This window comes from Triticum aestivum, chromosome 1B, assembly GCF_018294505.1.
Source record: "Triticum aestivum cultivar Chinese Spring chromosome 1B, IWGSC CS RefSeq v2.1, whole genome shotgun sequence".
NCBI lineage: Eukaryota > Viridiplantae > Streptophyta > Magnoliopsida > Poales > Poaceae > Triticum > Triticum aestivum.
Window position 1 is genome coordinate 542,522,054 of NC_057795.1, and position 13,098 is coordinate 542,535,151.

Here is a 13,098-nt window from a genome sequence, read left to right on the forward strand (position 1 = left end):
TCGCCTCAAGGTTACCGCTAGGCGCTTGCGGAGCTGGGGCACAAAAACTTTGGGAGGCATCTCTTTGCAGCTCACGATCCCTCGAGAGCTGGTCGCACGCTTCGACGAGGCACAGGACCGGTGCCCGCTCATGCCACCAGAGGCTTGGCTGCGGCAGCGCCTGAAATGTGCCTACCTCGGCCTTGCCTCCCTCGACCGGACGATCTCACGCCAGCATTCTAGGTTCTCATGGCTGCGGAATGGTGCAACCAGTTCGGCCTTCCTCTGGATCAAGGCTCTCGATGTCTCCACAAGAAGAGGATCCTCGAGCTTCAACACGATGGGCAGATCCTCCTTGATGATGAGGCCATGGCAGCAGTGGCCTTCTCCCACTTCAGTCAGCTGCTTGGTTCCATGGATGAGCGCGACTTCACCCTCGATCTTGACATGCTTGGTGTGCCCACTTCTGACCTCCCCGGCCTCGACGCGCCATTCATCAAGCACAAAATTTGGAACACAGTCAAGCTGCTCCCCCATGGAAAGGCACCTGGGCCCGATGGTTTCACCGCCGAGTTCTTATGATCTGCATGGCCTGTGATCAAAAATGACATTTGTGAGGCGTTCGACAAGCTCTATGCTCTCAACGGCCTTGGCTTCGGAAAGCTCAATGAGGCGCTGATCACCTTGCTGCCCAAGAAGCCAGACGCATCCTCGCTCGCCGACTATAGGCCGATCAGCTTCATCCACCTCCCGGCGAAGCTTTTCAATAAAGTGCTCTCCCTTCACCTTGCTCCTAAGCTACCCAGGCTTGTCTCTGTCAATCAGAGCGCATTCATCGCCGGAAGACGCATCCATGACAACTTTCTCCTGGTCCAACAAATTGCCAAGCACCTCCACAACTGCAAGCTCCTGCGCGTCCTGCTCAAGCTCGACATTGCCCGTGCCTTCGATTCGGTTTCCTGGCCATTTCTCCTCCAAGTCTTGCACCACCGTGGATTCGGCCCACGTTGGCGGGAATGGATCTCCATCTTGCTCTCCACCGCGAGCACCCACGTCCTCATCAACGGATTGCCTGGGCCACCAATCAGGCATGCCAAGGGGTTGCGCCAGGGTGACCCGGCCTCACCGATGCTATTCACCATCGTGATCGACATTCTCAACTCCATTATTCTGCATGCGGTCCAAACTAGAATTCTTCACCGGCTCACTCCCAACCACATGGCCTCAAGTATTTCACTCTACGCCGACGATGTGGTGGTCTTTTGTCACCCAGACCGGCACGACCTCGCCGCGCTCCGGGAGCTGTTGTCTGTGTTTGGAGGTGCTTTCGGCCTAGGAACCAACTTCGACAAGTGCTCTGCAACTCCCATCCAATGCTATCCTGTAGATGAGGTGACTATAGGGCTTGAGCTGGATTGCCCGGTCAAGCACTTCCCCATCACTACGTAGGACTGCTTCTATCGGTCCAAAGAATCCACTCCTCGCACCTCTGCCGTTAGTGGACAAGATGCACAAGAAGTTGTCCACCTAGTGGGCATCCTTGTTATCTCGCGGTGAGTGGCTCGCCCTGGTTCGACATGTTCTTTGCGCCATGCCTGGGCACATGTGATACGTCTCCAACGTATCTATAATTTATGAAGTATTCATGCTATTATATTTTCCATCGTAGATGTTTTATATGCATTTATATGCTATTTTATATGATTTTTGGGACTAACCTATTAACCTAGAGCCCAGTGCCAGTTTATGTTTTTCCCTTGTTTTTGAGTTTTACACAAAAGGAATACCAAACGGAGTCCAATTGACGTGCCAATTTTTGATGAATTTTTATGGACCAAAAGAAGCCCCTGGAGTAAAAGAGTTGGGCCAGAAGAGTCCCTGGCTGTCCACGAGGGTGAGGGGTGCGCCCACTCCCCCTGGGCGTGCGCCCCTATCTCGTGGACGATCTAGAGACCCCCCCTGACATGAAACCTATGCCAAAAAATCCTATAAACACTGAAACCTCCGGAAAATAACCTAGATCGGAAGTTCCGCCGCCGCAAGCCTCTGTAGCCACAAGAAATCAATCTAGGCCCTCTCTGGCACCCTGCCGGAGGGGGCCAACGGTCACCGGAGGCCACGGAGGAGGATCCCTGAGGGGCCATCATCGCCATGAAGGCCAAGGACCAGAGGGAGAACCTCTCCCCATCTAGGGGGAGGCCATGGAGGAGGAAGCACAAGGGGGGAACCTCTCCTCCTCTCTCTCGGTGACGCCGGAGTGCCATCGGGAGGGAAATCATCGCCATGGTGATCGTCTTCATCAACATCACCATCCTCATCTCTTTTACGCGGTCCACTCTCCCGCACCCCGCTGTAATCCCTACTTGAACATGATGCTTTATGCTACATATTATGATTCAATGATGTGTTGCCATCCTATGATGTTTTGAGTAGATATCTTTTGTCTTTGGGTTGATTGATGATCTAGATTGGTACGAGTTGTATGTTTTATTTTGGTGCTGTCATATTGTTCCCTCCGTGTCGCGCAAGATTGAGGGATTCCCGCTGTAGGGTGTTGCAATACGTTCATGATTCGCTTATAGTGGGTTGCTTGAGTTACATAAGCATAAACCCGAGTAAGGGGGTTGTGGCGTATGGGATAAAGGGGACTTGATGCTTTAGTGCTATGGTTGGGTTTTACCTTAATGATCTTTAGTAGTTGCGGATGCTTGCTAGAGTTCCAATCATAAGTGCATATGATCCAAGAAGAGAAAGTATGTTAGCTTATGCCTCTCCCTCATATGAAATTGCAATGACGACTACCAGTCTTGTTAACAATTGCCTAGGATAATTCCGCACGCTGATCCATCATTATTCCACACTCGCTATTTATATTATTTAGTAATATATTCTAACTTTATGATAACATCAAGTACTTTTTTATTTTAGCTCTCCGATATCATGCAAAGTTATCCTCTTCATACCCACAACGTAGTTTTATTTCTCGTATCTAGTTGGAAGCAAATTTTCGGTGTACGTAGAGTTGTATCAGTGGCAGATAGGACTTGAGAGAATATTGATCTTACCTTTAGCTCCTTGTGGGTTCGACACTCCATACTTATCACTTCCACATTTGGAAATTGCTACGATGACTCCTTGCACTTGGGGATTATCAAGCTCTTTTCTGGCGCCGTTGCCGGGGAGCAATAGCGTGGGGTTGATATCCTCGTGTGTGCTTGTTTGCTTTCTTTACTAAGTAGATTTTGATTTTCCTTTTTGTTTCTGTTTAGTTGTGGGTGAAACATACAGAAAAAATTATAAAATAAAAATACAAAAAGATGCACTTGCCTCATTTGCCTAAAAAGGTTTTTCAAAAAGAGAAGTGATTGGAAAGTTATGCATTGAAGAAGTGAGGGTCGACCTTGAGCACTTGTGTTCATGCTCACGGAAAAAATGTAGAATTTTTCATGGAAGTTTCTCTGTAAATAATTATCCCCTTGTATATATCCATTGTATTATAAAAATAATGTGCCAAGCTTTGGTTTTAGGATGATTAGATTGCTTGTTTACTATGTGCAGAATAAAAACAGAAACTTTGGCTGTAGCGCGTGATTTTACATTTTTTTACTGGAAAGTCAAATGGGCCTGAATCATTTTGCACATTACTTATGTACATATTGTTCAAATTTTCATATTTATTTCATAATTTGTTGAGTAACATAAGTTTTCTAAACTTCCAGATTACTACAGACTGTCCTGTTTTTGACACATTCTGTTTATCGCGTGTTCTTTGCTTATTTTGATGAATCTATGGCTAGTATCGGGGGGTATGAACCATAGAGAAGTTGGAATACAGTAGGTTTAACACCAATATAAATAAAGAATGAGTTCATTACAGTACCTCAAAGTGGTAGTTTGCTTTATTACACTAACGGATCTCACAAAGTGTTTGTTAAGTTTTTGTGGATGAAGTGTTCAAAGAACGAGGAGTTACCGATGTGAGAAGAATAAAGAGAGGAAAGAGTTCAAGCTTGGGGATGCCCAAGGCACCCAAAGTAAATATTTCAAAGGATACTTAAGCATCTAAGCTTGGGAATGCCCCGGAAGGCATCCCCTCTTTCTTCAACAAATATCGGTATACCTCGGTTTTTGTGTTGTTCACATGATTTGTGTCCTTTGTGTTTTTATTTTTCTTTAAGAACCATGCTAGTACGAGATAGCCCTTCATTGATATTATAGAATGCTCTTTGTGCTTCACTTAAATCTTTTGAGTATGGTTTTATAGAATGCTTCGTGTGCTTCACTTATATATTTTGAGCTTGGATATTGGTTAGTACATACTAATTGTAGAATGCCCCATGAACTTCACTTATATCTTTTGGAGCATGAATAACACTATCATCTAAAGTGGGTTTGGAAGAGTGTCAAATTTAGGAATTAGTGATCCCACTATTTTGGAGGATGTTGAATCTTAGTGTTACATTTATGAAAGTGGATTTGGAAGAGTGTCAACTTTAGTTAGTAATGAGTCCACTATTTCGGAAGAGATTCCAATTGATTATGAGAACAAAGTTGCTATCTATGATGATTAATGTGATGACATGTATGCTATAAAGAATAAAGTTAACCATGAAACTTGTCATCATGATTTTCAATTGGATTATGCCTCACATGACGGTTATTTTGTTGAGTTTACTCCCACTATTCCGAGTGAGAAAATTTTTTGCTTATGTGGAGAGTAGTAAAATTTCTATGCTTGTAGATCATGAAAAGAACGCTTTATGTGATGGCTGTATTGTTAAACTCATTCATGATGCCACTGAAAATTATTATAAGGGAGGAATATATGCTTGTAGGAGTTGCAATAAGATCAAGTTTCCTCTCTATGTGCTTAAAGTTTCGAAGTTATACTTGTTTTGCCTTCCTATGCTAGTTGATTCATGTTCCCTTAAATTGTGTGCTCACAAAATCCCTAGGCATAGGAAGTGGGTTAGATTTAAATGTGCTAGTCATATTCTTCATGATGCTCTCTTTATGTTTCAATTCTTATCCTTTATGTGAGCATCATTGAAATCATCATGCCTATCTAAAAGGCATTAAAGAAAAGCGCTTGTTGGGAGACAACCCAATATTTACCCTTGCTGTTTTTGTGTGTTTACATGATTAAGATACTGTACTAATCATGTTTTATAGCTTTTGTTTCAATAAAGTTCCAAGTAAAACCTTTGGGAAGACTAGGGTGAAAGCTAATGTGATTTTGCTGTAAAAAACAGAAACTTTGCGCTCACGGGATTAGCTGCCATTTTTTTTACAGAAGAGTGATTTTGAGTTGATTATTTTTGCATAAGATTAATATACAAATTCCTCACGACCACCAATTTATTTCATAATTTTTGGAGTAGCAGAAGTATGGTTGTTGTTCAGTCATTACAGACTATTCTATTTCTGACAGATTCTGTTTTCAATGCATAGTTTGCTTGTTTTCTAGTTTCTATGGCTTATATTTCTCAATATAAATTATAGAAATGATATGGTACAGTAAGCATTGTGTGAGAACAATTATGAACCTTGTCTTTGACAATACCAAAGTGAATGGTTTACTCTTTATCACACTAACCTATCTCACGAAGTTCCGTTAAGTTTTGTGTGATTGAAGTTTTCAAGCTTTGGGTGAGATATCGATATGAGGAGAATAAGGAGTGGAAAGACCCTAAGCTTGGGGATGGACGAGGCACCCCAAGGTAATATTCAAAGAAGACTCAAGCGCCTAAGCTTGGGGATGCCCCGGAAGGCATCCCCTCTTTCGTCTTCAAAACTATCGGTATACCTTACTCGGAGCTATATTTTTATTCGTCACATGATATGTGTTTTGCTTGGAGCGTATTTTCAATTTCACTTGCTGTTAGAATAAAATCATTGGATCTGAAATCTTGAATAAAAAAGGGGAATCCTCCCATCGCTAGTTGATTATTTTACTACTCAGTGATCTTCACTTATATCTTTTGAAGTAGTTTGTCATTTGCTCACGTGCTTCACGTATATCCTATGAGTAAATGATTGAATGAATTGAATATCATAAATCTGAATTTATATATGTTTCATATGCTTATAACATGGGGATTAATGACTTCACACATAATAAGTATAGGTAGTAAACTTATTGAAAGTTAGCAAACGCAAAATTGGTCACTTGAACGATTCATGAAAGAATATTAAAGGAAGAGAGATTTCACATATAAATATACTATCATGGACATCTTTTTTAGTTGAGAGCACTCATTAAAATATGACATGCTAAAAGATTGGCCTTGAACAAGGAAGACAACGTAATGGGTTATGTTTTCCTATATCTGAAAAGTTATATTGTCTTGGATCATCCAACATGATGAGCTTGCCTTTCTCCCTCATGCTAGCCAAACTCTTTGCACTAAGTAGAGATACTACTTGTGCTTACAAACATCCCTTACACCAGTTTTGCCATGAGAGTCCACCATACCTACCTATGGATTGAGTAAGATCCTTCAAGTAAGTTGTCATCGGTGCATGCAATAAAAATTGCTCTCTAAATATGTATGACTTATTAGTGTGAAGAAAATAAGCTTTATACGATCTTGTTATGGAAGCAATAAAAGCGACAAACTGTATAATAAAGGTCCATATACAAGTGGCAATATAAAGTGACGTTCTTTTGCATTAAGATTTTGTGCATCCGACCATAAAAGCGCATGACAACCTATGCTTCCCTCTGCGAAGGGCCTATCTTTTACTTTTATCTTCTACCCTTATACAAGAGTCATGGTGATCATCACCTTTCCATTTTACATTTGTTTTCCTTTGGCAAGCACATTGTGTTGGGCTGATCCGGATATATATATCCACTTGGATGTAGGCGTTCATAAATTATTATTGTTGACATTACCCTTGAGGTAAAAGGTTGGGAGGCAAAACTATAAGCCCCTATCTTTCTCTGTGTTCGATTTAAAACTTTGGACCCATGAATATCACGTGAGTGTTAGCAATTGTGAAAGACTAAATGATAGTTGAGTATGTGAAGTTTGCTAAATCAAATCTCTAACATAGACCCTTCCTAAAAATAAGATAAATTGCAATTGTTTGATGACTGAGAATGAAGTTTGCTAGTTTTCAAGAAAGTTTATGATATATACTGTAACACGTGAATAGCTTGTTACGTGATCATGAAAAGTTTTATGAGATGAGCTACTGTTATGACATATAATGATGCTAGAAAAGGTGATTGAAATTATCATTGATCAAACTTGTGCACCTGCTAGCATTCACACTTCATAAATTATTTCTTTTATCATTTACCTACTCGAGGACGAGCAGGAATTAAGCTTGGGGATGCTGATACGTCTCCAACATATCTATAATTTATGAAGTATTCATGCTATTATATTATCCATGGTAGATGTTTTATATGCATTTCTATGCTATTTTATATGATTTTTGGGACTAACCTATTAACCTAGAGCCCAGTGCCAGTTTCTGTTTTTTCCATGTTTTTGAGTTTTACAAAAAAGGAATACCAAACGGAGTCCAATTGACGTGCCAATTTTTGATGATTTTTTATGGACCAAAAGAAGCACCTGGACTAAAAGAGTTGGGCCAGAAGAGTCCCGGGCTGTCCACGAGGGTGGGGGGCGTGCCCACGCCCCCTGGGCATGGGCCCCTATCTCGTGGACGATCCGGATACCTCCCTGATGTGAAACCTACGCCAAAAAATCCTATAAATACTGAAACCTCCAGAAAATAACCTAGATTGGAAGTTCCGCCGCCGCAAGCCTCTGTAGCCACGAGAAATCAATCTAGGCCCTCTTTGGCACCCTGCCGGAGGGGGCCAACGGTCACCGGAGGCCATGGAGGAGGATCCCTGAGGGGCCATCATCGCCATGAAGGCCAAGGACCAGAGGGAGAACCTCTCCCCATCTAGGGGGGAGGCCATGGAGGAGGAAGCACAAGGGGGAGAACCTCTCCTCCTCTCTCTCGGTGGCGCCGGAGTGCCATCGGGAGGGGAATCATCGCCGCGGTGATCGTCTTCATCAACATCACCATCATCATCACCATCCTCATCTCTTTTACGCGGTCCACTCTCCCGCACCCCACTGTAATCCCTACTTGAACATGGTGCTTTATGCTACATATTATGATCCAATGATGTGTTGCCATCCTATGATGTTTTGAGTAGATATCTTTTGTCTTTGGGTTGATTGATGATCTAGATTGGTACGAGTTGTATGTTTTATTTTGGTGCTGTCCTATTGTGCCCTCCGTGTCGCGCAAGCGTGAGGGATTCCCGCTGTAGGGTGTTGCAATACGTTCATGATTCGCTTATAGTGGGTTGCTTGAGTGACAGAAGCATAAACCCGAGTAAGGGGGTTGTGGCGTATGGGATAAAGGGGACTTGATGCTTTAATGCTATGGTTGGGTTTTACCTTAATGATCTTTAGTAGTTGCGGATGCTTGCTAGAGTTCCAATCATAAGTGCATATGATCCAAGAAGAGAAAGTATGTTAGCTTATGCCTCTCCCTCATATGAAATTGCAATGACGACTACCGGTCTTGTTAACAATTGCCTAGGATAATTCCGCACACCGATCCATCATTATTCCACACTCGCTATTTATATTATTTAGTAATATATTCTAACTTTATGATAACAAGAACTACTTTTATATTTTAGCTCTCCGATATCATGCAAAGTTATCCTCTTCATACCCACAACGTAGTTTTATTTCTCGTATCTAGTTGGAAGCAAACGTTCGGTGTACGTAGAGTCGTATTAGTGGCAGATAGGACTTGAGAGAATATTGATCTTACCTTTAGCTCCTTGTGGGTTCGACACTCCATACTTATCACCTCCACCTTTGGAAATTGCTACGATGATTCCTTGCACTTGTGGATTATCAACCTGCTCGCGGCTATTGCCCTCAACGCCCACGTGCTCAAACTGGTCAACCGCCTCGTCCGTGAGTTCTTGTGGCACGACAGGAAGGATTCCGCTTCTGGACACTGCGCGGTTAACTGGCGCCGCGTCTGCATGCCGCTGCAGCTCGGCGGACTCGGCATCCGCAACCTGCGCCACACTGGGATCTCCCTCCGCACTCGCTGGCTCTGGCTTTAGGCCACGGACCAAACGTGCCCCTGGAGCCATCTTCCTCCCCCTGCCGACTCTGAGACGCATGCCATCTTCCGTGCTTCCACTCGATGGGAACTTGGCGATGGGCGCACTTGCAAATTCTGGACCGACCATTGGGTTCATGGCCAGTCCATCACCGAGATCGCGCCGGCTATCTTTGCTATGGTGCCCAAGCGACACCGCCAACGTTGCCTCATGGCCGACGGACTCCAGGACCGGGCTTGGGTTCAGGACATCGTTGGCGCCTTGGGGCCCCTGGCGACTGTTCAGTACATTGAGCTATGGAGGCGTTTACTCCCGATATCAACCTCCGGGCAACCCGACATTCTTCGGCGGCGATGGACAGCAAATGGCGCATACTCTGCAAAATAATGCTACGATGCGCTCTTCCTCGGCTCCACCTCATCCCCGCATGCCACGCTCACCTGGAAGACTTGGGCCCCTCTTAGCGTCAAGTTCTTCATTTGGCTGGCCTTGCAAGACCGGTGCTGGACGAACGAGAGACTCGCGCGCCACGGACTGCCACACAGCCGCGCCTGCGCATTCTGCGACCAGGCCACTGAATCTATGCAGCACCTTCTCTCGCATGGTGTGGCACGATGTATTCTCCAGGCTACGAATCACCAGCAGCATTCCTCTCGGCCACGAGCCCTTCTTCGACTGGTGGTAGGCATCCACGTCCTCTGCCCCAGCTTCTCTTCGTAAGGGCACGGCCTCCCTTGTGATCATCGTCACCTGGACCCTCTGGAAGCATAGAAATGCCTGCACCTTCGACGTCATCCGACCGTCAGTGACCGAGGCCTCTCGTGCCGTTCTGGCCGAAGCAGCAATGTGGGCCACTGCTGGCGCTAAAGGACTGCGCTCCTTTGTTTTTGAACCGCCTTGATCGAACCTTGTAACCGTAACTTTGCATAGGTCTGGCCACGAGTGTGTGGCTTGGCCAAGCGCATGTAAACTCCTCTCTCTATCAATGAAATGATACGCTCTATGCGTATTCGAGAAAAAAAAAATTCAAAAACCACATGCACACTTTGAAAAATGTCAGGAATTAACAAGTAATAATTTTTTTAAATAAAAATCACGAGTTTTAAAATTGTGCATGCATTCAAGAAATATTCACGATTTGTTTTTACAAATTTTCAAAAAATTATAAATGCTCATGACTTAAAAAATAAAAGTTCTAGAATAGTTTTAAAAACCGCTGATGGATCTTAAAAAAATGTTCAATAATTTGAAAAGAGAAAAAAAGGGAACATGGCAGAAAGAAGAAAGCGTCCAGGGATGGTTCGATTTCAATTCAGTGCCTCACTCGCGAATTGACTTACAACAAATTTTTCCAAGCAATTAATACATAGCTGGCTCTTTATTTTCAGGCAACATATCTCATGCATCCTGAGCGACTCAGTCGAGACGATGGTACAAAATAAGTGCAACAGGACAGTATCCCAAAAAAAAGTGCGACAGGGCAGGAGGTTCAGTAACCAACAGCTCCCGGCCGGTAGCAGAGCAGTCACTTGAGCGTGGCAAGGAATTCCTGCATGCTCCGGTGGCTGGAGCCGCCCGGGGCAACGGCCTTGGTCGCCTCCCGGCCGACCTCCTTAGCCCTCGCCGAGATCGCCTCGTCGCCCATCACCGCCTTCACCTTCTCCGCTATCTCCGCCGCGCGCACCAGCGAGCTCTCCCTGTCCCAGCTCCAGTGCTCCAGCCACAGCCCGAAGCCGGCGCTCCTGATCACCGTTGCTACCAGGCGCTGGTCGCCCAGCGTCATCGGCCACGCCAGCATCGGCACGCCGCACGCGGCCGACTCTGTCACCGAGTTCCACCCGCAGTGGCTCACGTACAGCCCCACGGCCGGGTGCCTCAGAACCGCCTCCTGGTCCACCCACTCCTTGATCACCAGGCCGCGCCCATGCACGCGCCCCAGGAACCCGTCGTCCAGCACGTTGTTGAGCTCCGCCGTGTCCTCACGGTCCACCACCGTCGTCTTCACCACCCACAGGAACCGGCAGCCGCTCGCCTCCAGCCCGGCGCCGATCTCGCGGATCTGATCCAGCGCGGCCGCGTTGCGGTTGCCGAAGGCCACGTACACAACCGAGCGCGCCGGCTGCTCGTCGAGCCAGGCGCCATGTACCGCCCCCTTCTCTGTGCTCGTCGACTTAAGTGGGCCGACTGCGAACACCGGAGGGAACCCGGGAACGACCTTGCCGTCGCGCAGGGCGGCGAGTGCCTCCGGCTCCAAGGCGTCAAACGTGTTGAGGAGAATGCCGTCTGCCTCGGCGATCTCGCGGCCGTTGGCAATGAACTGCTTGGTAAAGAGGCTGTCGGGGTTGCGCAGCACGTTCGGGGGGTAATCGACCGGGATGCGTCCAATGCCGGGGATGTCGACGTCGCCGGCGAGGTGGTCGGCGTTGGCGCCGTCGAGATGGGTGGGGAAGTAGGCGAGGAAGGACAGCATGGTCGCGCAGGAGCTGAAGAGGATGTGGCACGGGAGCTGCAGCTCCTTCTTGGCTATGGGGATGACCTGGGAAGCCAGACTGACGTCGGTGACGACGGCCGAGGCGCGTGGCGTGGCGCCGGCGATGAGCGGGCCGAGGAGATGGGCGGAGCGGCGCAGGGACTCCCACCGCAGGACGAAGGGGTCCGTGCCGGCGAGGGTGGCGTCGTCGAGCGGCAGGAGGTTGAAGTCGATGCGCCGGATGGCGGGGAAGGCGGCGAAGAGGGCGGCGAAGTGCTCGGCCTCGGCCTGCGAGACCATCGGCAGCGCGGTCACGACGGAGATGTCGACGTTGCCTTGGCTCGCGAGGGCGGCGATGAAGCGGGAGAAGGGGAGCAGGTGGCCCATGCCGGCGCTCGGGATGAAGACGAGATGCGGTGCGTCTCCGCCCTGGTCGCCGGAGCTCGGCTTCGCCACGAGAGCCATTGACGAGGTAGCTTGGTCCGTGAGTGCGAGAGTGACGAGTTAGCCTGGTTTGTGAGTGCGAGAGGCCAAGGCAATTATCGGTTCGTTTTAATGGCAGATCCATGGTAGCTCTGCAGCCGTGCTGCGTGTCCTTGTTGTCGGGTAGCAAGTCTCTGTCCTGTGTACATTTGTTTGAGTGATAACACTTGGTAGCTGAGCCATGTGGCTATTTATGCTCCTCCGTGGCCTTTATCAGCCGACTAATCTGCGTGGCCTTTTCGCGTGAACACTGCACATTCATTTTACGCCGAGCCCTCGCATCAAATTTGACTCATAGGGCGCCTCGACCTAAACCTCAGTGCCAAAGTACCATCGGCGTGTCTGGTTGCCGTTTGCTACGGTGCCTGCATCGCATATACTTCTCAACCCAGTCTTGTTAAGCAAAAACATGTCCTAATATGCAATCTGCAAGTTGTTTGATTGCATGCATCTAGTGTCCCTGCATTAGGTAATACACAAGTGCAATTTGTTTGGTTGGCTGCATTGGCCCTAGCGGCACATGAACACGGCGTTTGGTTGCATACGGCGTATATGTTGTGCTTACCTTGTACCCTAGTTAGTGAGCTTACCCACAATGATCACATCTAGCACACCAACACCACAATGGCGATGAACTGGGCGAAGATGATGAAGTTCTTCAGTTTCAGCCCAAACCGACGATCCACCTTAGCACCTTCCACTTTGACACCTCCAACCTTGTCACTGTCAACACTTCTGTCTTCATGCTTTCGCACCCAGGCGTAGTAAGCTTGTTCTGCTGCCTGCCTAGTCTATAGTTGCTGTTGCTATACGATGCCATTGTGCATTGGCTTCTTCTCATGAACTATAAACCCCTGGAGCCTCACCGATGAACATGGCGTAGCCCTAGCAATTCACAAGAGCAAGAGTTGAAGCAGCAAATCAATGGAGCACACAAGTAGCAAGCAAAGTAGCACACAAATAACAATGGAGCAAAAGAGAAGTAAAACATGCATGATCATACGGCATAGCAAGTTCAACCTAGCACTACCTTGATGTTAACCTA

At 46.8% G+C, this 13,098-nt stretch overlaps 1 protein-coding gene across 1 annotated transcript; it reads right to left on the reverse strand.

Moving 5' to 3' along the window:
• Positions 1-10,459: 10,459 nt before the first annotated feature.
• Positions 10,460-12,109, reverse strand: LOC123094282 (UDP-glycosyltransferase CGT-like). The gene has a single exon (XM_044516327.1). The coding sequence runs from the start codon at positions 12,033-12,035 to the stop codon at positions 10,626-10,628; it is 1,410 nt and encodes a 469-aa protein (XP_044372262.1). The 5' UTR covers positions 12,036-12,109; the 3' UTR covers positions 10,460-10,625.
• Positions 12,110-13,098: the final 989 nt, after the last annotated feature.